General features: G+C 50.9%; 3 protein-coding genes across 3 annotated transcripts in view; 2 read left to right on the top strand and 1 right to left on the bottom strand.

Moving 5' to 3' along the window:
• The window catches only part of NCLIV_026280 (DNA mismatch repair protein mutS, related), a gene marked incomplete at both ends in the record, with an annotated part of 8,521 nt that extends 4,721 nt beyond the window's left edge, over nucleotides 1-3,800 (bottom strand). Inside the window, 6 exons of the mRNA XM_003882822.1 lie at nucleotides 1-91; nucleotides 725-903; nucleotides 1,372-1,555; nucleotides 2,105-2,232; nucleotides 2,846-2,981; nucleotides 3,525-3,800. The exon at nucleotides 1-91 is cut by the window's left edge and continues 128 nt beyond it. Coding sequence (XP_003882871.1) covers nucleotides 1-91; nucleotides 725-903; nucleotides 1,372-1,555; nucleotides 2,105-2,232; nucleotides 2,846-2,981; nucleotides 3,525-3,800 — 994 coding nt within the window. The remainder of the gene's footprint in view (nucleotides 92-724; nucleotides 904-1,371; nucleotides 1,556-2,104; nucleotides 2,233-2,845; nucleotides 2,982-3,524) is intronic.
• Nucleotides 3,801-5,887: 2,087 nt separating this feature from the next.
• NCLIV_026270 (26S proteasome regulatory subunit S4 like AAA ATpase, related) lies at nucleotides 5,888-10,679 on the top strand (the record flags this gene model as incomplete). The annotated part of the gene is made up of 8 exons (XM_003882821.1): nucleotides 5,888-6,065; nucleotides 6,609-6,706; nucleotides 7,185-7,370; nucleotides 7,902-8,216; nucleotides 8,722-8,820; nucleotides 9,247-9,357; nucleotides 9,619-9,705; nucleotides 10,626-10,679. 8 exons carry the CDS (start codon nucleotides 5,888-5,890, stop codon nucleotides 10,677-10,679), a joined length of 1,128 nt encoding a protein of 375 aa, XP_003882870.1.
• An 8,645-nt stretch (nucleotides 10,680-19,324) lies between these two features.
• The window catches only part of NCLIV_026260 (GA26239, related), a gene marked incomplete at both ends in the record, with an annotated part of 36,876 nt that continues 31,856 nt past the window's right edge, over nucleotides 19,325-24,344 (top strand). The window contains 7 exons of the mRNA XM_003882820.1: nucleotides 19,325-19,421; nucleotides 19,974-20,158; nucleotides 20,824-20,858; nucleotides 21,426-21,815; nucleotides 22,316-22,572; nucleotides 23,116-23,369; nucleotides 23,777-24,055. Coding sequence (XP_003882869.1) covers nucleotides 19,325-19,421; nucleotides 19,974-20,158; nucleotides 20,824-20,858; nucleotides 21,426-21,815; nucleotides 22,316-22,572; nucleotides 23,116-23,369; nucleotides 23,777-24,055 — 1,497 coding nt within the window. The remainder of the gene's footprint in view (nucleotides 19,422-19,973; nucleotides 20,159-20,823; nucleotides 20,859-21,425; nucleotides 21,816-22,315; nucleotides 22,573-23,115; nucleotides 23,370-23,776; nucleotides 24,056-24,344) is intronic.

The raw sequence follows: 24,344 nt of genomic DNA, 5'->3' as shown, positions 1-24,344 counted from the left end.
AGGCGAGGCGGTGAAAGCGGCCTGCGAGTCGATCCAAGTCGAACACGTGCTTGAAATGGCTGCAAAACACTTGACGCCGAAACGCCTCGTCCTGGCGAGAAAGAAAGTCGGAAACAGAGGAAACAGGCGAGAGAGAACGCGTCATAGAAAGGAAGGAGTGATGAGACACGTAAAAGGGAGAACTGTCCGATCTTGTCCAAGGCTTCGACGCGCAAGAAACAAAGCATCCCGCTTTCGCGCTCGAATCATGGTGAGGAAGAGCGCTCGCGGGGTCGCGAGGTCCGGTGGATTACCCTCTCACTGCGCTGTCGAGACACCGGAAAACCTTTCAAGCCTTCTTGGCACTCTCAGTTCCTCTCCCATATCGAGTGGCTGCGCCTACGCCTTTCACGTCCGAGCTCTCGCCCTTTTTTTTTCTCTCTCCCTCTCCCTCTCTCATTCATTCTCTCGCTATCTCCCTCTCGTTCTCTCACTCTCTCCTGCATTTCGCGTCTCTCTCTTTCTCTTTCGTTCTCTTGTTCTCTCGTTTCAATCTCTTGCCTCTCTGGCTTCCTCTCTTCCGCTCTATTCACCTCCATCTGTCTCCTCCTCTCTTCCTCTCCCTCTTGCTTGACCTCCCTTTCTCTTTCTCTCTTTCCCTCCCTTTCTCTTTCTCTCTTTCCCTCCCTTTCTCTTTCTCTCCCTTTCTCTCCCTTTCTCTCCCTTTCTCTTCCTCTCTTCTCACTGTCTGGAAAAGTTCAACGATGTCGTAGCGTCGTTCGATCTTCTCCCTGTCCACAAGCGGCTGACTCATGCAGGTGAAGAGGCGGCGACTCCCCAGCTGGGAGGTGCACCAGCGGCTCATCAGCGCAAAGACGCTCGAAATACCCCCCCCAGCGGATAACGCGCACGCGAGAGACGAGGCTGAACGCAACATTCGCAGACACGAGGCAACTTACACACAAAAAACGCTCCAAACGACCAGAAATACACATCGGAACGCCTATAAACCCTATACACGCTTTTGTATGTATATATATATATATACGTTATGTTATGTATGCACTTGGGTGTTCAGGCGCATGCAGCTGTTGCTCTGTAGAGCCGTTTTCCGTCCGTATTGAGGAAGCACACACATGTGTATACTGGGAGGAGAGGAGTGTTTTCTCTCTCTCCCTGTACACATGGACAGACTACAAAGGTATGAATGGATAATAGACACAAGCACAAACACCCACTGCGTGGGGGTTCGTTCATGTATTTGTGTCGTTTCGCATATGTCGAGGCAGAAGGATAACCCCCCCCCCCCCCCTGTCCCCGAAGATCTCCGCCTCAGACATCGGCAAAGTCTCTCAAGAAGTTGAATTGCAAACAAACTGAAAACAGTCTCACCTCTCGATGCCCCTGAGCCGCCCGCCTTTGCCGAGACGGGAAGTAGGGTCAGTTGCTGAGCTTTTTGTTGCGCAGAAGGAAAAAGGTAAAGAGCCGCAGCCGCTGCGTTGTCGATCCGAAGATAACTGTCCAACGGATACATCTCCAAAGTGCACTGCCTAATGTACATGTCGTCGCTGAGCAGCTGCGTGACACAAAACGAAGGCAAAGCACCTCAGCTTCCACCGTCAAAGTCTGCATAGCACACATGCAGAATGACGATGTCTTAGCGCGCAGACATATATATATATATATATATATATATATATATGTTTATATAGCGTTGCATACATGTTTTGATTTGATAAAAAAAACGAAATGCAAGTTTCAGATCTGCATACACAGGTAACAACAGGGTGCCCCGGTGAGACCGAGAACGAAACCCGTCGGCGTCTCGCGATGATCGACAGACGCTCGACGTCGACGGGTTTGTGATGTCACCCCAAAGTTGTTAATACGCTAATCTAAAAATCTCCCCATGACCATCTCCGCAGCTCTTTGTCTGTAACTAAGCATCGTGACATCTACCCACTCAGATCTGTCTATCTGTATTTGTCCAAGTCTGTGTACATGGTCACACCCACAACAGAGATACATATATATATATATATATATATATATATATATACGACGCAGAGACGTATCTGCATATACACGAGTTTCTCAATGTGTGTGCGTTGAGGATGTCGTTTACTCGAGCGTGAGAGAGCAGAGCCGCGCATGCACCGCAGGCTGTTTTCAATTGCAGTTCCCTGGAGATGTGGTTTTTTATGGAGTCATCTTCGATCAACAGAGTCGCCAGGTCCTCGTGCAAGCTGGCCGCTGCAAAAGAAAGGAAAGGCGAAGAGAGAGAATGCCTCGCAAGAAGAAAAGAATCCCCTCGCCCTGAGTCGGAAGGGTGGCAAGACGAGGCGAGGCGTCCAAGTGGCTGTAGCGAGAGAGACCGAGCTCGCCGACAGCCAGGGAGATAGAGAAAACAACGCGACAAAGAGGAAGCAGATGAATATGAGAACAAAGACGACGGCGGAGAAGCGAAAGTAGGCGGCGAAGTAGAGAGAAGGACAGACGAGAGTGAAAGAACGAAGAGATGAAAAAAGACACACCGGGGAAAAGAAGCGAATGACGCCCATTAAACGCGGGAGAAGGGAGAGAAAGAATGAAGTGAGAGAAAGAAGAGACGGAACAACAGAAAGAAGAGAAAGAAGGAAGTAAAACACGGACAGGAAGGAGAAGAGACAGACCCAGAAAGAGGACGAAAGCGACGAGAGAGACAAAGTGGAAGAAGCCGAAGGTGAGCCAGCCTAGGGGGTAAGAGAAAACAGTGGAGGAAACCGAGACGCGGAAGAGGAGAGAAACACGAGAAAACCGACTGAGAAGACGAAACGGAGAGTAGATCGAAGAGACACAGACGAGAGAGGAACTGGGGAACGCTTACTGTCTGCAGTGTTTCTTTTCACGCGAACAAAGTCGGCGTCGCAGCTGGCGACAAGATCTTCCAACTTTTTCCGCCATCCGTCTCCCGCCTCAGAGGAACCGCCTGCCTCCGTCGAAATCACACACGACGGCCGAACCTGAGAGTCAACGCGGCAAAAGATCGAGGCGACAAGAAAATTCACACACAAAAACAAACTATATATATATACCTAGCCACAGAGATTACATTTGTACACGGACAGCTATGAAGATGATTCACCACAGAGAAATATAAATATAAATATATATATGCAGAGAGCGAACATACAGATGTAGCAGAGCGTAGTTTTTGCTGTTTCCGTTTCCTTCTGCATCTTTCAATTCTCATAATTGAAACGCCTGACATTCGCAAAAAACCGGCTCTGGCTGCCTCTGCCTTGAGGTGTCTGTACAGTGGTCGGTCGCCGGTGACACGCAGCTTGGTTGTTTCCTTTGCGTCTGCTTTGATAAAAAGACGTTCTGCAGAACCGAGCTTCCGGAGGCTGTTTTCCTCCATTCTTTCCTAAATCTTCTTCTCTGTCTTCTCCGCCCACGTCTCCCTGTGCACTGGGAGATCGGCTTTCCTGTTCGTGTCGTGGCCTGCCTCGTCGAGCCCGACTGTACAGACACCGGCCTCCGTTGTCTTTCTTCTTTCGCCTCACCTGCAGCAGGAGCCCCTCAAGAACGGCCAAGTCGTTGGTAGTCGAGAACTCGCAGACTTGGATTTTGAAGGACTGCCGATCGAACACGCAGACCCCGACGACGCTCACCCCAGCCCCAACGCCGCGCGTTGCTCCGCCCTCACTCCTTCCAAACTCCACAGCGCAGAGAACCTCGTCCACGTCGACTTCCTCTGCGCACAGCCCCGACGGAGACAAATCGAGGGACGAGTCTCCACCCACGGCGGAAGACGAGCCTCGCGTGAATGAGGAAAACATCTTTGAGAAAAAGAGAGGACGAAAACGACTGAGAGGAAGAGACAGAGACACGCGAGAGAAGGGCGACAGCGAGAAAGCGAGAGGCAGACCTTGAGTCAGAGCACTAACGGAGAAGCGGTTAAGCTATAGAAGAGACGAATATTATCCATACATCCCAGGCGTAAAAAGCGTTCATCCAGTTACTAAACAAGGCCGCAGAGCGCAGGACGGGAAAAGAGAATGAGACATGGAAGACTTTCGAGAAAAAAGAAAAACGCGGCGTCCTGGTCGATACCGCCAAGCAGTCAACTGAACAAGAGATAAACCTAATACGTTCCTTTTCCGCCTTCCTGTTCGTTTCTTCAGGAAGTCGGTCGCGTGACGAAAAAAAAGGACAGAGGTCTGACACAGGACACAGACACAGGAGTCGACGCCCGCCTCTCCTCTCTCTCAAGTCACGAAAGGGAGTCGCACAAACAACCCATTTTCTCCCTGTCTCTCCCTCTTTCTTTCTCCCTCTTTGATTCTCCCTCCTTCTTTCTCCCTCTCTTTCTCTCGCTCTTTCTCTTCCTGGAAGGCCTCCCACAGAGACTGCCGAATTTTCCAACTTTTCTCTCTCCGGAGAGAGAGGAAACGGACACGTCGGAAGAGAGAAGGCACTCTCTCCGCCGAGCACGCGAGGGCTGGAGACGAGGAGTCTGTCCTCTCTCGTTCTCTCCTCGCTCCGGGCCAGAACGAGATACGTCCTCGATTTAATTCTTTCGGAGACCAAAAACGGCCACTTTTCAAAAGAAGCAAAGACTGTGGCAGATCCTAAGGGAAGCGAACGGCAGAGACGCCGAGCTCGTCTCCACCGATTTCTCTCGCAGCAAGAGACGGGAGGACAACGAGCAGCGGAGAGAGAGCGGCCTTCTCAGGCGAAAGAACAGAACTCCAAACTAAGGCGACCAACTACGAGAATGCTAGTGTTTGACAAGAAAAAGAAAGTGGCGTTGCACACCTGACATTTTCCCGCGGCATGTCTCGCTTTCTTTTGGGAAAGCTGGTGACATCGAGACAGTGTGTGTCGCAGACCTTCCGGCGACAGCCTTCGCGAGCACCCTCCAAGCTCAAAACGCCGGTTGTTCTCGCTTCTCTTCCAGTTTCGCGTTTGGTTTTTCTCCAGGTTCTCTCCCAGATGCACACTGCGAGCAAGAACTGTTTTCTCTCCTTCGCCGGCGTCGTCTGAGAGACAGAAAACGCGTGTTTTTCCTTCTCTTTTTTTTGCACAGCTCGCGGCGCGCGGGGTCTTCTGCCTCTCCGCACGCACCGCGAGAAGTCGCAAAGGCGCTGGCGAGGACAGTGCAGCTTTCTGCACGGCGGATTGACGGCAGGCGTTCTGTTTCCCGGCCTTTCTGACTTTCCTAAAGACGAGGAGACTCAACACCGATACCTCTCGAGTCAACTGGACGTTCGCACGCCCTGAAAAGCTCGCGAAACTCTGGCTGCTGAAGAAAAAGCCGGAAACCGTGCAAGACAAAGACGAGCCTCGAGGAAACGCGCTGCTCGGCGAGGCGCGAGAAGGCGGCGAGCGACACGAGCGGAGAGGCGGGCGTTGCCGAGGATTTCGGCGCGCTCGCATGCAGACAGGAAAAGTCAAAAATTCGAGGGTTCTGTTCGCGGCAAAAATTCGCGTTCTCCCACTCTTCCTTGCAGGTGTACGTACACCTCAGATTTCGTCTAAGGGACTTCTTTGTGCTAAGGCAGACTCGCGGCTTTTCTGTCTGTCTCCCGCGTTCCTCGTCCACCACCTTTTTCGCGCGCCATTCGCTTCTCTTCGTCCCTCGGTTTCCACTCTCTTCTCTCGTCTTCTCCCCGTTCCTCCCCGTGCACCTGTTCTGTTCTTCGTCCCTCCTTTTCCGTCCCTCGATAGCGTCGTTTCTCCTCCTGTCTTCCAGCGCAGCGCGTTGAATCCCGCCAGTCTCGGCGTTTCCTCGACAGCATTGTCTTTGTGGAGGTGTGTTGGCGTGTACCGGTGTCTGCGTGGTGGCAAGAGACGCTGTGTCGGTACAGCAGAGATAATGCATTGAAACTGTTCTCGCGGGTTTTTTCGCGCTGGAGAAAGCAAGATGTCTGCTCTCGCGGGGCCTCTGTGCCCGCCTGTGGCGATGAATGGTGCGGAAGGGCCGAGCTCGGGGCTGCGTCACTACTACGAGCAGAAGATCGATGGTTTGCAGCGCGTCATCAACGAGAAGTCGCAAGATAAGCGACGTCTCGAGGCTCAGAGAAACGAACTGAATGCAAAAGGTAGGCTTGAGGAGCCGAAAGAGAAAGAGAAGAGGAGGGAGAAGAGAACGCGAAAAGAGAGAAGAGGAGGGAGAAGAGAACGCGAAAAGAGAGAAGAGAAAGGGGAAGATTAGTCACAGGGATAAGAAACGGAGGGGGAAGAGGAAGAGAAAGAGATGAAGAGAAAGGGGGGGGTGTTACCAGCGGCGAAAAGGCGAGAAAGAGAGGCGGGGCCGATTCCCTTGAGCTACGATAAGGCAGAACTCGCGTGGTGGCAATACAGGGACAACACGTTTCTCACAAACAACGAGCATAGAAGATTCCGCAGAAGATAGAAAACAGAGAAACTCGTCACGAGCAACGCATGGCCTTCGCGGGCGGCCACGAAAGACCAACCTCGCCCCTCTGGAGACAACAGAGAAGAGGGGAACACAGACGGGATCTGGCTGCAACGCCATCAGTAGCCAAGCTGGTGGGTTGGAGGAAGGCGGGATCATCCTATGGAGAGGTTTTTTGTTTCTTTTTTTCGAGAAACGATTCGCGGAAACTGGTGTTTGTTTGCAGTTCGTGAGCTGCGCGACGAGCTCCAAGTGTTGCTCGAGCCCGGAAGCTACGTCGGCGAGGTTGTGAAGGTTATGGGCCGGAACAAAGTTCTTGTAAAGGTACGTCTTTTTTCCAAGGTTGAATGCGTGGCAAGGGTCTTGGTTTCGAAGATTGCCAAGACTCCAAGCCTTTCACGGTCTCTCCTGGGGCGTCAGAGGCATCTCTCGCCGGGACTCCACAGCTTGGTCGAAACCAAGAGATCGTGTCTCTGTGCGAGACGAGACACGCGCGGGCGTGTCTTGGCGCAAGCCTGGAAGCTTCCAGGTGTGTGCGGCCTGTTTGAATCCGAAAGCGCGTCTGCCGGGCGCATCTGCCGTTCTCTCTTTTCGCCTTTCTTTTTTTCTCTTCCTTCCCGTCTTCGCATGCCATCCTCATTCTCCCTCTTCCGCGGTGCCCGGTGTCTCTTGGTTCTGGCCTTTCTCCCCCCTTCTTGCTTTCATCCGCTCTCCGGTCTTGCCGTTCCCCTTTCCTTCTCTCTCGTTTCGCGTGCTCGCCGTTCTCCCATGTCTCCTCTCTGCCTTTTTGTCGCTGTCTCAGGTAAACCCCGAGGGGAAATACGTGGTGGACGTCGCGAAGAACATCGACTTGTCGCAGTGCACTGTGAACACGCGCGTGGCTCTGTTGAACGACAGCTACCGCCTACACAAGATCCTCCCAACCAAAATCGATCCTCTGGTCTCGCTCATGAAAGTCGAGAAGGTGCCGGAGAGCACCTACGAGATGGTTGGCGGTTTGGAGCAGCAGGTGAAGGAGGTGAAGGAAGTGATCGAGCTCCCCATCAAACACCCGGAACTGTTTGAGAGTCTCGGTATCTCCCAACCCAAGGTGAGACGTGCAGCTTTTCGCTTCTCTTCTTCCCCCGGGCAAACGCCGCGTCTCCGCTGGCTCTCGCTCGATCCCGAAGTCCGCGTTCACGTTGTTGTGCTGCTCGTGCCTCGTCTCTCTGCGCAGTCTGTCGGCGCTTCTCGACGAGGCGGATGAGCCGTCAGCTGCCTTCGAGTCGCAAATGCCCGCGCAGCGGTACCTTTCTCTTTTCTCTTCTCGCACCTTCTCTCGCTTCTCCTCTCTGTCTCTATCTTTCTCGCTCCTCTCTCCTTCTCCCTTTTCTTTCCGTCTCTTTCTCGCACTCCCTCTTTCCCTCCCTCTTTCCCTCTCTCTTTCCCTCCGTTTCTTTGCTTCGACACGTCGATTCCGCACTCTCCCGGAAACGCCACATCGCGTGGTCGCTGAAGTCTTTCTTTTGGCTTTCCTCAGGGCGTGCTGCTCTACGGGCCCCCGGGGACGGGGAAGACGCTGCTGGCCCGAGCGGTTGCTCACCATACAGACTGCACCTTTATTCGCGTCAGCGGCGGCGAACTGGTCCAAAAGTACATCGGCGAGGGGAGTCGCATGGTCCGAGAACTGTTTGTCATGGCGCGAGAGCACGCACCGAGCATCATCTTCATGGACGAAATCGACAGCATCGGCAGCCAGAGAACCGAGGGCGAGCACGGCGACTCGGAAGTCCAGAGAACCATGATGGAACTCCTGAACCAACTCGATGGCTTCGAGTCGACACAGAACATCAAGGTGTGCCGCAGAGGGAAATGAGGAGAGAGAGAGAAAGGAGGAACGGGGGCGCGAGACAGAGGAAGCGAGAGAGAGATATCCCGAGAAAGCGGAGGAAGAAGCGGAGAGGACGAACGGCGGAAAAAACCACAGGTTGGCCTCGAGAAACAGAAAGACACAGGTCGGAAAGAAGAGACGACGGCGAGTGACGACCGTTCCAGTTCGGGGGACAACGATTTGATTCGCCTCAAATTATCGCAGGAAAGAACAGGACGGGAAAACGGACAGGGGGAACACAGAAAGGGACTGAAAAGAAAGGACGGGAAGAAAGTGAGAAAGGAGACCCGAGGAAGCGATGGACGCTCAGCGGCCGAGGGAGAGCTGTAAAGCGAATCAGGGATGAGCTCCGGCTTTGCGAGCAGAACACCAATCGGTGCCTCTTTCTTTTTGTCTCTTCTTTTTCTTTTTTCGTGCCTCTTTTTTCACTTCTTTTTCTTCACCTTTTCTTGTCTTCCTCCGAGTTCAGGTGATCATGTGCACCAACCGAATCGACATCCTCGACGACGCTCTGCTGCGCCCAGGCCGCATCGACCGCAAAATCGAATTCCCGAACCCGAACGTCGATGTGAGTTCTCTCAAAGCTCTTCCAAACTCCTCTCGTTGGCTGGACCGAAACTCAACAGCGTCCACACGCTCATTTCCACTGTCATAAATAAATTTATATATATATATATATATATATATATATGTAACTGCATGCACGCATGGGCCTTCCCCTGTCTCTAACTTTGATCAATCCGTAGCGAGGAAAGCTGTTTCCAGAATTCCGTTGCCGTTCCACCTCGTCGCGGCCCAAAGTCGAGTTGAAGATTTTCAAGAGTGGCCGCTCACGTCTGTATATGCATGCATACATCTGAACAGCTTTTCCTACATATATATAGATATGCGCCTTGTGGGGTGTACATAGAGGAGGCGGGTTCTCGCGGGCTGACATGTGGGAAAATGCGTATGTTTTTGTTTCTGAATTGATGGGTTTTGTCGTCACTGCCAGGCACGCACGGAGATTTTGAAGATCCACAGCCGGAAGATGAATCTGATGCGTGGAATTGACATGAGAAAAATTGCGCAAGAAATGAACGGATCGTCGGGTGCAGAGGTCAAAGTGAGAGAAACGCGGCTCTCTTCTCGTCGGGCCCTTTACCTTGTGTGTGTGCGCGTTCCTCTCCTCCCTTTTCCCTCATTGTTTGTCGCGCTGATTTTTTCCGACTTTCACCTGGTGTACGTACCCCAGGTGGCAGTTCCATTTCCCCTTTTCGCTCGCAGTTTCGATTATTCTGTCTGTCGTCGCATCGTCTCCCCTCGTTTTATCCTGGTCTTGTATTATTCACACCTTGGTTCTCTGTTCTTGCTTCTGTGCCCTCAGGCTGTGTGCACGGAGGCGGGAATGTTTGCTCTCAGAGAACGCCGCATGTTCGTTACACAGGAAGACTTCGAGATGGCTGTCGCGAAGGTCAGTTCGCTTGTTCCTCAACTCATCTTCGCGTCTCTCAGTTGCTTGTCTGTCTGGTTTGTCGAACCATCTAGCGTCTTCCTCGATTAAATGGCTCTTGTGGACTCAGCATCTCTGCCTCAATCAATGTCTTCTCTACGTCTGGGGAAGGTGTTCCCGTGTTTGATCGAATTCGTCTCTCGCCACAAACGCACTTGGACAAAACGAGTTTGCTGCTTGTCCCGTAATGCTTCCTGCGCCTCGCTTTGTTGTTCCCCCCATTCGTGCACTTTAAATCTTTCCCTAACAGTATCATCACCTCTAGTTTCACAATTCCACATCCATACATTTCAATACTTTATATATATATATATATATATATATATATATTTAAGCAGACGCTTGCTGCGTAGATTTGTGCACACATACACACGCAAGTATGTACATGTATGTACACACCGACCGCGACAATAGGCTTGCCTAGTTGCATTTCTATTCTAGGTTCGCGATTGTGGGTGCATCACATGATGACTGTCCGTCTAGGAGTTGAGACACGTGCATACTTCTCAGCTTGCGTACCCTGTGTATTTGCTGATGCGAGGGGCAAAGTGTGCATGTTTTTGCCGCACGTGCTCTCCGACCCTGTTCCGTTTTCTCTCTGACGGAAAACGGAAACGTTTCTCGTGCCGAGGCACTCGTGTTCGTTCTCGTAAAAGACGCATCACACGTTGGGTTAACTGACTGGTAAAATGCCTTTGTAGCAAATAAAGCCTGCATTTCTCAACACCGATCTCAAAAGCATACATCCACCATGCCAACAAATGTTTTTGTATGAACCTGCATATATATATGTATATATATATATATATATATGTACATATACATGGCATGTATATTGTATATAATCCATGTTTGGGTGTGGATGGCTGTGTTGCACGCAGGTTATGAAGAAGGACGCAGAGAAGAATATGTCTCTTCGCAAATTGTGGAAGTAAAGAGGTTGTTTGTCGAAACGGGCGGTTGGGGAAGGTGGAGTTCTTTTCTCTCAGATGGCGACACTCGTTTTGCGCCTCCTTTTTTTGAAGTTTGCTTCCTCGTGTATCTTTACGTCTGTATACTTACGTCTAAAAACACTGTTCATATGCTTGTATTCATGTATCTATAGGGGTGTATCTATGGGTAGCGCCGCATGTCTATGTGTAGATACCTTTACATGTCACCAAAAAAGCTTCCAAGTCCTTGTGCATGCGTTTTCTGTCGGCCGGTAGGCACTCCAGTACCATTTGCATTCATACGGATGCGCAGTTGATTTCGTTTTCTCTGTAACTTCTTGTTTGCGTTCCCTGCCTTTTCTCACTGGTGGAGAGGAACCTCGCATTATCCAATGATACTCCGCCGAGCCTCTCTCTTCCACTTCTCGCGTACACGCACGCACAAGCCGCTCGAGAACGAGCGCGCCTGGGGAGTTTGTCGGCTCCGCCTTTCTCTTGCGCACACTTCCGGCCGGCTAGAGTCACTCGTCTGCCGTAAAACTCCAGTAGATTTTTAAAAACTGTCAGGCGTGTGACAGAAGATTCCGCGCATGCGAGTCGCCTCTCCTCATGCGAGCTCCTTCCTCTCTCATCGATCGGCAAATTGAGTTTCCTTTCGTCCCAGTGACCACGGAGAAACAGAAAGCCAAAAGGCGTATTTCTCAATTCACATGGAAACACCTGCAAGTCTTTCCGTACACAGGCAGCTGAAAAGATAAAACCAAATTAATAACCACGTCAACGTAGCGACTCCTCGACGAAGACCTTGATTCCTCTCAAAACAGACTGCACTCTTTAGAGCGTCTTTTTCAGTGAAAGAGCAATTGCATCTGTATGAATCGCCAGAGAAGAGAGCCGCAAACGAAAAGCAGCAGAGTTTTCTGTTGGAGACAAATCTCAGCTTCGTGTCAGCGGACTCCCACTGTCCGCGTTTTCACCCTCGTAAATCGTCGACAGATGCCGGCGTCTTATGTGTGAATGACGGTTATGTACCGTCCCAGGGAGAGCGTGCAGGAACTTTGGGTATATCGTTTTTGATCCCCTTGATTATTGTCGGTAGGGCTATTGCACAAGAGACTTACATCATATATGGTAGATTAGCTACTATCTTATTTATATCTTACTACCGGAGCGCTTCTGGAAAACCCAACAGACTACAAACCCCGGGACAAAGTTTATACGAAATCGCAGATCGATTGTTCGCGTGACAGGTTCTGCACGACTCTTCGCCATCTCCGGATAAACCGCTGTCTTTCAGGTCATGGAAAACGGTAAATTCTAACGCAGACCGTGGGGAGATGGGGGAGAGAGTGTATGGAAGGGCAGAGTGTCCTATGTGCCCCAAAGACACAATCTAAAACAGAGAAATGTGGAGCGTGTAAATGTGGCTGTTTCTCTGTGACACTAACTCTCAAACTCAAGAGAATCAGCGAAAGGCCGCAAACAAAAAAATCGCCCAGCGCAAATGAAAAGAAACAGTGCGGATCCTACTCATCCCCTGACGCAAAAAATAATTTCTACACCAACGAGCAAGTCTACATACAGAGTCATTTAAGTCGAAAACCGCAACGATTCGCGCGGTCGGCGTCTTTCGCGCTCGGTCAGTCCAGAGAAACTGGAGAAATCCGCATTCAAGTTTCCAAAGTGACCGAACGTGTATTGGAATCTAAGCCTGTGTGTGCTCAGGGCTTTGAGTTTGAGCCAGACAATGGAGAAACGTGTCTTCGTGAGGCGCAAAGAGCGATCAGGCGGGAAACCAAAAGATCACGCTCTTCCTCTTGCTTCAACAGATACCGTGAAGTCGAACCGTGCATCGTGTGTGTTCATGCAAAGCAGAGTGAAGAATTCCTCCGAGGCGTTGCTGTGCGGAACAAATCGCTGAACTCTCGAAACGTGTTTTGTATGCGTTGTGCGTTTCACTCTCTCGTATCTGTTCCCACTGTGTCAGAGAGCGTGAACAATCATAGAAAAGGTAAGCCCAATCCTCGTCCAGAAACTGCCTACGGAACTCCCTTCTGGAGAGCAAGTTGCAACTCTATTTCGACAAACGAACCTGCAGTTCCCGGCCGATATGGAGCGAGGCAGATGTACGGATCGTTTCCGCGACTGAGTCTTCAGCTTGCATACAAAGTCTGCGTACCAGCATTGTTAGTTTAGTGGTCGTGTGTACCTTCTTCACAACATCGGTTTTTCAATCACGCCCAGAACGAAGTTGGAGAGCGCTTTTCCCCAGATGGAAACGCACTCTCGAAGACAGCAGGCCTCTTTGGTTTTCCGGCCGAGAGAAATCAACGGAGGGCGACTGAAGAGCGCAACCTTTTCCTGAGAAAACGCAAGACACTTTTACGAGGTGCACAGTTTTCTCAAGAGTGGCACGGCGCGAGGGGCCCGATAGCTGGCGAAGAAGCCACATGTTGTCTCGGACGTTTTCCGCTTTTCTTACCGTTTTCCTGAAAAGCTGGGTTGGCAGCTTCACAATAAAAGTCTTCCACTTCCCGAAACATAGACATCCTTGCAACAGCAGCAGAGGGAGAAAGCCATGGCCGCACGCGTAGACGCAGCAGACCCCTCCGCCTCAATTCCTCCATTTTTGCGAGTTTCTCTCATTTTCCGAAGACAAAAATCTCCGCAAGCCTTTGTATCTGTCTCTGGAGTGTTTCGCATCGACATATCGTGCACGTGGCACGTGCGTCTTTCTCACATCTCCCGGAAGGCTCAAACCTCAGCACTGAGCCCAAAGAGGGGATTGAAAGCCGCCCTCTCGGCGCTACGGAAAAGAATGAAATCCCAGTTGGGCTCTCCCCCGACCAAGACTGTTCCAGTTTTTCCTTTCGGACACACGGCTCTCCAGTTGCAGCGTGCTTTCGTCTCTCGGCTACAAATCAGCAAGACGGCATCGAAGACGCCTCTCGTAGGCTCTCAAACTTGACACAGACACGAGCAAAGATCTAAAGGGGACAGCAAAGACTTGAGCCGCCACCGGAAGGGAAAGAAAGGGACACGGAAAGCCAGGTTTCAACGGTCCTTCCTCTCCATCGCGAGTCAAACATATCGCTACATACACACATCTGTTGTAAATATCTGTACTAAGGAAAAAGCCGAAACTCTCTTAAGGATATGGACTCCCCCTATATCTCAGTCTATCCATATGGACCTTCAGTCTCTTCGTGAAAACTTCCTCAATCCGTAATCTTTTCCAGACCTGCGTACATTTATTTAAGCTTAGCCTAGGATTTTCCCAGAGGAAGCGTACCTGTTGAGAAGGCAACTCACACCTTCTTTCTTGCCAATCGTTCTGCTGATCTAACCATCTTCCCGCTCCGAATCGCCATCTGGGCAGTGTATCGCTCTGTCCGTCGCTTCTCCATTTCCGTACTCGGCTCATATTTCTCCTCTTCAAGCTGCAAGGGGTGTATGTCATGAACTGGAGTTTTCCCCACGTGAGGCTAACGGGCCAGAGAGCCTGAGAACGGGGACGGTCAGCAACCGATTGGCAGCTCGCGCCTGCCGCTGCAAAGCTCTCCGGTCCCCTTCAATTCCTCACCGGAAATAGCAACAAAAATATCTCTGCCTTCCAGTTCAAAACACACATCCTACTAGAGGCGGACGCAAGCGCAACTGCGAATCAAAAACTGCTCCGTCCCTTGCAAAACGCCCTTCTCTCTCTCCTCTTCACCCTCCAGAGAGTCTCCCCCAGCGCTCTCGCACGCTCTCTTTCGGCCCCGTTTCATGTATTTTCACGTGAGCGGGCATTTCGCCGCTAATCCGAGGAGACCGACCTGAACCAAACTCACAGGCTTCTCCCTTTTCGTTTTTCCATAACCGCCGACGCCCGTTGCTGCGCGTTTTAGGCGGTCTCTAGTGTATGCGTGGCAGGTGATCGAGCCTTCTTTCCCTATATCGTTCTCTCCGGTTCCGAAAAGAAGTTGAACATCTCAAAGCGTACAGCGCCTTTCTTGTGCGTGGAGAAGGGTGCTCACTTTTTCCACGGGAACAAAAAGACATTTGTTCTCACCAGTCGCATCGCTGCTAACTACGGCTCAACCTGACAGAATGGTGAGGCACTCGCAACTTTGTTGTCGACCAGCGTTTTTGCCCTTCACGAGTATCCCTAAGCGGCATACGCAAACAATGTAAAAAAAACTAAGATTCGCCCTCAGTTCTTCCACATGCTTTTGGAGGAATGAGTCCTTCACTTCACAAACGCGTCGAGCAAAAGCCTGGGACAATTACCTCCAGCGGAAGACCCACACATATACAGCGCTCGAGGATGCGCACAACAGATGCATGCATCTGAATGTAATCACACGCAATATACGGGGCCACGCGGCTACAGATGGAGTTCGTTCCACTGGGAACAAACATCTCCCACATCGCTCGCGCACATTCACATACACAGAAAATACATACAAATATACGTACATGCATGCAAATAATCAAACAGACCTGCACATCAAAGCATAGGCCATCATACAACGTACATTGGCATCTACACAACTAGCCATTCACATCAACACAAGCATGCAAAAGTATATTCATGTGAGGAACTAGCAGCGTGGAGACAGCCTTGAAGTTCCTCACCAGTGTACCGAGTCTCCCTTCCCGTGAGGGGGATGTCGCGTTGTGTGTACAAGAGAGACTCGCCGATGCTCCTCTCTCTGGGCACATCGAGAAGGCCATACGGTCGACTGGATTGTTTGCGCTGTAGTTAGTAGGCGTTGACATTGGCGCCTCAGTTGCATTTGCCTGCTGTGTTTAGCCACAGCCTTATCTTTGGACGAAAGTGGAACAGCGAGGAGATGTGAAAGTCTCTGGACGGTCGGGGCATTCGCTGACGGCGACAGCAGCAGGCGTGGTTCTCTTTGGAGGCGTCGATGGCCGTGTCGATTCGAGCGACAATCCAGTGCCGAACAACGATGTCTACCTTTTGAGCATTCATCGAAGTAAGAAAGCAAAAAAGGCGAAGAACGACGAGGGAAAGGTGTGCTTTCTTCCATGAGGAAACGAGTGCTGGGCTTTGAAGTCCAAAATGCCACTATAGGGATGTAAAGCTGTCACCGTTCCTAAGTGCACCTAACCGGCAAAGGGAAAGTATTTCCGAACGAGGACTGCGTGGCCTACAAATGGCAGTCTGTCTACACTGAATATCAACACACAGCTGCATGCGTGTAGATTGAGTTGCAAGTGTCTCGCGCGGTGGACGTTCGAGGTAGAACAAAAGGAAACGCATGGGGATGCCAAGAACGATTCATCGGTTCGCCTCTCCACCAGAGGGCTACCTGAGAGGATCTGCCTGTTTTTGCTCTTGAAGCTTTCTCGCGTTTCGTCTCGCTTTGCGTCAAACCTTCGTACAGCGACGGCGACATGGAGGCAGCTTGCCATCCCTCCCGCGCTACGCCCCCCCCCGAGGGCGATGCACAGTTGCACTGCCCTAACAGAGAATCTTCTCTTCTTCTTCGGGGGCTGTTCCTCTGCGTCTCCATTCATCTGCAAAAATGACTGCTGGACGCTTGACCTCGGTGAGCCAAAGTCGTGGAAAAAACTGCGAATCCACACATCCAGGCATCTGCACGTCTCAATATATACATATATATGTATATTACACAAATATATGTCAATGTATGCATATATTTCTGTATAGATAGGATTACCGCTAGCGCACGTTTGTGCCTGAGGTTCACATAGGTGTATCCTTCTACATGAAGCAGATAGTTTTCTACCTAGATACTTTGGGAAAATAGATATATACCTCTTGACCGCCGCATCGTTTCAGCTGCGCATAGGTAAGACACGCGTTGAAGATCTAGCTCTAGAGGGTTTTGAATTATGTGTGAATGGAAGCCTTCTTGTTCTTGCGTAAAAAAGGAAAAACAGTTCGAGAGTCAAAGAAAGTCGAGAAGGCCATCGACAGCCGTGTCACGTCGGGATCACTCCTCTCTTGGAAGCATCTCCTTTCGAAGACTGTCCTTTAGCCGCTACTCGTCAAGCCTCCAAGATTTCTCTGTAGCAGAGTTGGCCTAATGCCCCCTGTACTATTGATCTGTATGAGTACAATATACATTCTAGAATATATACATATATATATATATATATAACCCGTTTTCTGGTGCATTATCCTCTTAACGGCGAGAAGGGAATTGTGTGGAAATGCGCGTCAAAACATGTGACCGAGTATCAACTTGGATGCGCAGATGGGCATTCATCCTTGTACCGTCTGTATCTCCTGGACTCCTCAGTGGGAGCCGAGCACTAGCCTACGTCTCTAACCTACCTTTATCTCCAACTGTGCGGACGGTAGCAAACACCCAGGCAAAGAATAAAACGGCCGTTTATCGGGCCTAAAGCTAACCTACGCGCGTGAAAGGTTGGGGGGTCAGTCGGGGCTTTCCTGGTGCCTTCTCGTTTTTCCGCAGCGTCTCAGTCCTTCAAGCGGCTTGTTTGCAGAGGCGAAGAGAGACCGGTGAGAGACGCGTTTTCCGACTTTAGGGTTTAGGGTGCTCGACACTGTGTATCCGTGTCCTGTCCCGACTAGCGCGGCATTCAAAAGGAGCGGAGGCTATCCGTGACAGCGCCCGTTCCTCTGAGCCGTAGGCATGAAATAAACAATCAAAAGCACATCCATCTCTCTCCATATCTTTGCAACACGTGGCGTTTGGAGACAACAAGGGACACGCGCAAAATGCGCCAATCCCCTCAAATTTCGAGTCGCCTACAACAGATTACATTTGGTCTTCCTATACATATATTGCAAGTATATACACACACGTGGATCATTTCCCATGAGAAATACCAATGTGCATGGGTATACGTTGAAGGTGAGGCAGCTTGCGTTTTCTAACAAGCGTGGATGTCATGTGTGTTTCTTCAGGATGTCGAAAACTCTCATGATAATCGGCAGTAAGCGAACAACTCTCCGAGAGATGTTGCGACAGCAGGCAAATCGAATCTTGAACACCGCAAAGTCCCCCATTACATACGTGTGGACTCTCTGGCCCTGAAAAAGTATATGCTTTTTCACATGCATGCGCACATTAATTTCTCTGAATATTTGTTTCGGTTCGGTTCATAAGAGCTGCATCAACCGCCCATGATACCGACTCGTCTAGACGAAACCCATACTCGCTTGTCTATGAACAAATCTGTACAAAGAACTTTGTATGCCCCAGCTGAATCACAAGGCGACGCCACGGTCACTGAACGCCCTCGCATGCCACCCTTTTACCATTCCATTTCTTCGTCGTTCTCTGTTAGGTTCCCTCTGCTGTGGGCCCCGCCGTCGCCCGTTCTGTTCCTCCTCCTCTCGGAATCCGCTCACGTTCTCTCTCTCTTTTTTACTTCCGGTCTCTATCCCCATGCGCCTCTTTTCTTCTCGTTTTCTACACAGAGGCATGCACGCATCATCTACAGGTTGCTCTACATGTGTGTCTCCATATATCTTTAGGAACATTTAAAACATGTCCGAGGCTCCAAATCGAGAGTTGATCGCCTGCATCTCGTTCACGATGCCTCGCGCTTCTGGTTGGGCTTTCGCGTGTTTTCTCTCTCAGTCGGTCCTTTGTCATCTGTTGAATCGCATGCCTCTCACAATTTTTCGGCGCGCTGCGTATACTCCTTCGTAGGCAGCGAACGCGCAGACGGTTCGCCAAGGAAACCGACAGGTGTGCTGTGCATCTCGAGTGCTGTGTATGAGTTGCAGATATCAGGCCAAGAGCAGGAAGACTGACACAGCGTAGGCGACAGATCCTGTGGCGGAGAGACGCCGTCTGAGGTGCTGTCAACGTCTGTAGATTTTCACCAGAATGATGTAGACGGGGAAGGGTACCAGTAAAACGGTCTGTAGCAGTAGGAGGAAGATAGATCTGGGCACGTTCCAGGGTTTAGGGCTCGAAGGGAGAGTCCTGTTACACATTAAAAATGGGATTCCTAGGTTTATGCAAACTACTTTTTTCTGGGGAGTTTTGCGCGACAGCTGATCACGTCGTTTTGCTGTCAAAGGCGGTCTAGACATGTAGCAAGGGGTTGGCGAGTACACTCGGAAGAAACCGAGCACGCGCCATGAAGAGAAAAGCGATGCAAGTCGCTTCCTGAGTTCCTGCTCTTCAGACACTCGGCGATGGCAAATCTTCTGCCGAACTTGAATTTGATGGTGGGTGTGATTTGTCTCGCGCCCTTGGACGCTCTGGGAAATGCATCCAGGCGTGTGGCCTTGCTCCACCTGGAGAGGTCCTACACAGAGGACAAGAGACAACGAATGAAAAGCAGACACACATGCGTATCACACAACGCGATAAGCACAAACAACCAAGGATCCTAGCTCTCGAAAACCTCTCGATTCATCGCAGCTATAGCTATAAATATATGTATATATATGAATGCACATTTATATAGACCTAGGGTTATATGTTTGCACATGCGTGAATGTATGCCTGGTATATACCAGACGCATGGGTGTCTTCACAGCTAAACGGATGTTAGACTGTGGATGCGCCGCACGGGCACACATCACAGCGCCTGTTCGTGAAACGAGAACAGCCCTAAACGTTCTACTGAAACCGTCTGAGGCGAGCCGAGGAAACGTGAGAAACGCAAACCTGTTTATAACTGTGCCAATGTTTCCTGCCATGCAGGGTGCCTCGTCGGAAAGAGAAGATTTCTTCGGTTACATGTCGCATCTCGTTGCCATGGAAGACGTTCCAACTGATTCTGGTAAAGCAATCTCGCGCCTCTCCACATTCGCAATGAGGCCAAACGGAAGGTGCTAGCACATTTATATATCTCAATACACCTGCAAATATTTTATATATATGCGTATACAATTCGTAGATGTATGTGTAGACGTAGATGAATGTGTGTCCACGCTGCTGTCACATACATCTAGCCGCCAATAGCAAGCAGTCACAGATACGCGCACATATTTGTATATTCAAATGTACGAACAGAGACAGAGAACGCGGCGTTCTTGATGGAATACTCTCTCGAATACGTGGTGGCGTCGAAACGAGAAGCGTTTCGCTACAGGCGAGGCCGGCCTTGCAATTGTTCAAGATGTGCCACGCACACGAGCGCACGAGTTCGTAGCAGGAAAGGAAAAGACACATTCTCTCTCTGAAGCATGTGGCAATTCGTCCACACGGTCTCACTCTCCTCGCGTCTTGGACCAAATTGCCGAAAACACCACAACGGACCGTATTCGTCTTGTGGCCTCGAGCCTTTCCTGCACGATCTCTAAGGCTGATCTGTGTTTCGCGCTCTTGTCAGAGGCGACAGCGCTCGACACAGCCCCCGCTCTGCCTCCCCCGCGATGTAACCATACTGCCAGTTTGTGGGAAAGCAATGGGCGTTCTAAAATTGTCGTCTTTGGAGGTCACGGAGGCTACAAATACACGCGAAAGGCATTCAACGATGTGTGGGTTCTCGACCTGGACGAACTCACATGGGCAGAAGTGAGATACACTGGAAACGCCCCGGCTCCTCGGTAAGGCAGCATTTTCAAAGTCCAGTTTAGGTGTACTGTGTGCATCCTCTTTACACACGAAATCAAGTTGATGTCAATAAAAAAGCAGGTAGGAACAGAGACGCGTGGAAAACAGACTGCAGCTTCTATAGGTCTGAGTCGACGAAGACACACGGTGTTCCACGGCGATCAGGCGTTTTACGAGAGACACACGAATGATCGAGGATTGACTTTGGATTTTCGTGCTAGGTAGACAGCCGGTAACTTTGGTTTGAGAGAGTCAGAATGGAAGCGCTCTCCAAACAGCCGAGGTTTTAGGAAATTGAGAGCCCCAACGGATTCCGTCCGCGTTCAGATCAGAGAGTGGAGATTAGGCATGGCCTGAATCCTCTCTTCTTCGCAGGTGTGGTCACTGCTCGACGGTAAAAGACAACCAACTCTTTGTTTTTGGAGGTAAAGTGTCTATGGACGAAACACTATTTCGTGTCTCGACCAGACCGGCAGTGTCCGGTGTAGTAGTGCGTCTTCCACATCTTGTTCCTTGTCGTTGACTATCCCTCTCCTACACCGCACGCCCATTTTCAAACATAGTACGGATGGTAAATGTATATCATGCTGAACAGGAATACTCTAACATGCGGCGTTTGGTTTTAGGGAAACTTCCACGTTTTGTCGCTACAAGCAGTTAGGTGCGTCAGTACCTTCGTGTCCTAGGAAAGACAATTCGTTTGATCCGAACCTGAACGGGGGCTGTGATGAGCATGTTGTAAAACCGACCGCTGTGCAGTTGAAAAGACAAACGGCCTGGTCGGCCCGCTTTTCTCTCCACGGATTTAGAGCCGCAGGTCGGCGACGCGCGCAGGTGTACATACACTGCAGACAGTCCTTTCTGATGCGCACTTCCAGGCTGGAACTCCGAAACACAATTCAACGATTTGTTCGCCTTCGACCTCCTCGTCTGTGACTGGTACGCGGGGTCTCTTTTCAGCCCAACGTTCAACTGTGTCGATGCACAGACAGAGGGTACATGTTCACTAAAGCACACCCATATATATATATATATATATACATATATAAATAGATATAGGTATACTGGCTTTTGCACTTGCCTTTAGGCACATGCATATGGCCCTCAAAAACCTATGTTTCCGAAGAGCGTGACAACATGTATGCAGATGTCAAAACTGTCCCCCTAGAGGCGCATACATTTGCATATTCGGGTGTATGGCCTCTCTGTGTCCCTTTCCCTGTCTCAGGTCCGACATGGATTTGCCGTGGCGGGGGAGTCCGCCGCGTTGGAACTGCGGCTACCAACTGGTGGAGGCGATCCCTGACTGGAAGGTGTTTGTTTTCGGGGGGAATTCTTCCGACTCGGACAGTTCTCAGAGACGCAGTGACTGCACGCTGCTGAACGACGTGGGTGTCCTGACACTCGGCAGTGCCAAGCGCTGGGACGCGCCTGCGCTGGAGGAAGTCCGAAAACCGACGCGAAAGAGCACGGCTCCTTCAGAACTCGAAAGAAAAAACAGTCTGAATCACGTCCACGTGGAAGCGCTCGAGACCTCCCGGCTAGCCCCGCGAGCGCGGGAGCATGCAGCGATGGCCTACGACGCCGAAGAGTCACTCTTGGTCCTCTTTGGAGGCTGGTAAGAGACACGGAAGAACAAAGACAGACCGAAGAAGGATCGGGGCAAGGCGAGGGAGAGACAGAGGAGGGAGCGAAAGCGAACACGAGGAAAAGGACGAAAGAGAGGTCGCCTGGCGGAACTCGGGAGCAGTGCTTGCGACCAGGGCTGGACGCGCTGCCGAGTCGCTCTCGCTCTCAGAGGAGAAAACACGTCAGAACTCCAGCACGGTGCCCGCCATCCCTTCTGTCGTCTTTCCTCAGCAGCCGAAAGGAATCTCTCTCATTTCGGCCGCCGTGGCCGTCGCTTTTTCCCTTTCGTCTCGCCGATGCCAGGCGCCAACACACAGAGACCGCGAAGCAGAAACTCGGGCCTAAAGCGCCTGCCCCGTGGTCTGTTTCACCTCCCTTCGGGCCTCCCCATTCCCGTTCTATCTCGCCCCATTCCTTCGCTCATTTGCAGCGTTTCTGTGTTTTTTCTCCAACCTTTTCCCCGTTTGCCTTTCGCCGTCTCGTTCTCAGGGTTGACGACTGGTTAGACGACATCTGGACGCTGAACGTCTCGTCCATCGTCGGGCCGCCTTACGCGATCACCTGCATCGCCCCCGACCTGGGCCCCGTGACGGGAAATACGCAAGTCTCCGTTCGAGGCGCGGGCTTCACGGAAGGAATCATCACCGTCCGTTTCCAGGCTCACGACCAGCACGTCGACGTTCCAGCAGAATTCGTTAGCGCCACAGAAGTCGTCGCACGCACCGCATGCGTCAAGGGAGGCATCGGTCAGTGAGGCGCCGAATGGAGAACAGAGGGGAAGTTCCACGGGTGAACAGCGACAAGTCTGCTCTCGATTCAGAGAAAGCTCTCAGTTTCTGTCGATCACCCTAGTGCGACTCGCCCCACGCCCCACCTGTTCGTCCACGTGTAAATAAAGGTGTGGAGCGAGGGAGAGACAGAGGCGTTGGAAGAGACCGGGTGACCGCTAGGCAGAGAGAGCGTGAGAGAGGTATCCGGGAGTCGAGAGAGACACCCAGGGCCCCCGAGGCCTAGAAATGGATACAGCGGATCCGCGCCTGAGATGGACAGAGAGAGGCAATGCCGATACAGAGAGATGTAGAGAGACACGAAAGTGTGGAGCGCGACACTTCGATCGAGATGGACAGGTCGAAACAGATATGCACATCCGCAAAGATACACACCATCTCTGTAGACAAAGAGCGAGGTCCAAACAGATACCTGGAGGCCCCACAGATGGAAGGTCTCCGTGGAGGGAAGTGGAGAGAGATAGCGCGTGTTTATGGTGCGCTTCTCGTTTATGTTTTTAGAGAGCCGTCCGTGTGAAGTGCGTGTGAAGATTGGAGGGAAAGATTTTACGACGACGTGGACCACCTTCCACTACTACAAGAACACAGTCGCAAAGGAATGCCTCGCCTTCGGACCGGGCCTTCTCCAAGAAGGCTCGACGGCTGCGCCTACAATGTTTGTCATTCAAGCGCGAAACGGCGCCGGAGAAAACCGGACTTCTGGAAGTGATGTCTTCAAAGTTGTGGTTACGCATCACCCCCGAGACAATCCAGAGGTACACTGCCACGTATATACATAGAAGTACAGAGAGAGATACCTACACCCGTGTATCACTATGTGTATATATCTGCGCGGATTATGCGAAAAGAGTATACAAAGAGATCTAGATCTGGGGCCAAAGGTGTTGTGAGACATCAGCCCAAAGACAATCCTTCAGCAAAAACGCCCACCTATACTCAGTCGTCCATACCTCACTATCGATACATTAATATTGGCCTTTTCTTGGAGATGGTCACACGTTTACATTAACTATCTGCATGATCCTCGCTTGCTATGCTTCTAGATGCATACAGGCGTCCATGCCTATATATATATATATATATATATATACTTTTGCAGCGAGTGACGCTCCGCATTTGTCTGTCCGGTTTCTGCTGCGGTTTGCTGTCTGCGGATTCGCAGCAATCTGTTGAACTCGATGTCGAGATTCTCGACCAAAACAACGGAAAGTACATTGTGAAGTACCACGCCAAAACGCCGGGCGAGGCGATCGTCGACGTGAGTTTTGTCGACGAAGGCAAAGCTCCAGAGCCCTTAAGGGGATCGCCTTTTTTGGCGTCCTTTGTGGATCGAGCTCGAAACCGCGCAAACGACATGGCTGGGCCTCTCGTCACTTCGTATATAAGCCGATCGATTGCGGAAATGGAGGAATTCCACGCCAAGACAGAAGCCGGTGTCCAGGTGCGAGCAGATGGCCTGAGAAGAAACACAACGCAGAGGAAACCCGCTTGTGCCTTCCAGAGACACCACAGACTCGAGAACACGGAAGACAGTCCCGTCGCTCCGTCTCCCCCTAAAAAACTCACATATCCGTTCACATGAATATGCATGTATATATATATATATATATATATATATATGTATATATATATATATATACATTTATGCATAATCCGTTTTTGCTTAAAAAAATGTCGATGTACAGTCACAGTTACATATATATATATATATACCGAAAGCGCATACACAT

The sequence above is a fragment of the Neospora caninum genome, chromosome VIIb (genome assembly GCF_000208865.1).
Source record: "Neospora caninum Liverpool complete genome, chromosome VIIb".
NCBI classification, from domain to species: Eukaryota; Apicomplexa; class Conoidasida; order Eucoccidiorida; family Sarcocystidae; genus Neospora; species Neospora caninum.
This window is presented reverse-complemented; position numbering and strand designations above follow the sequence as displayed.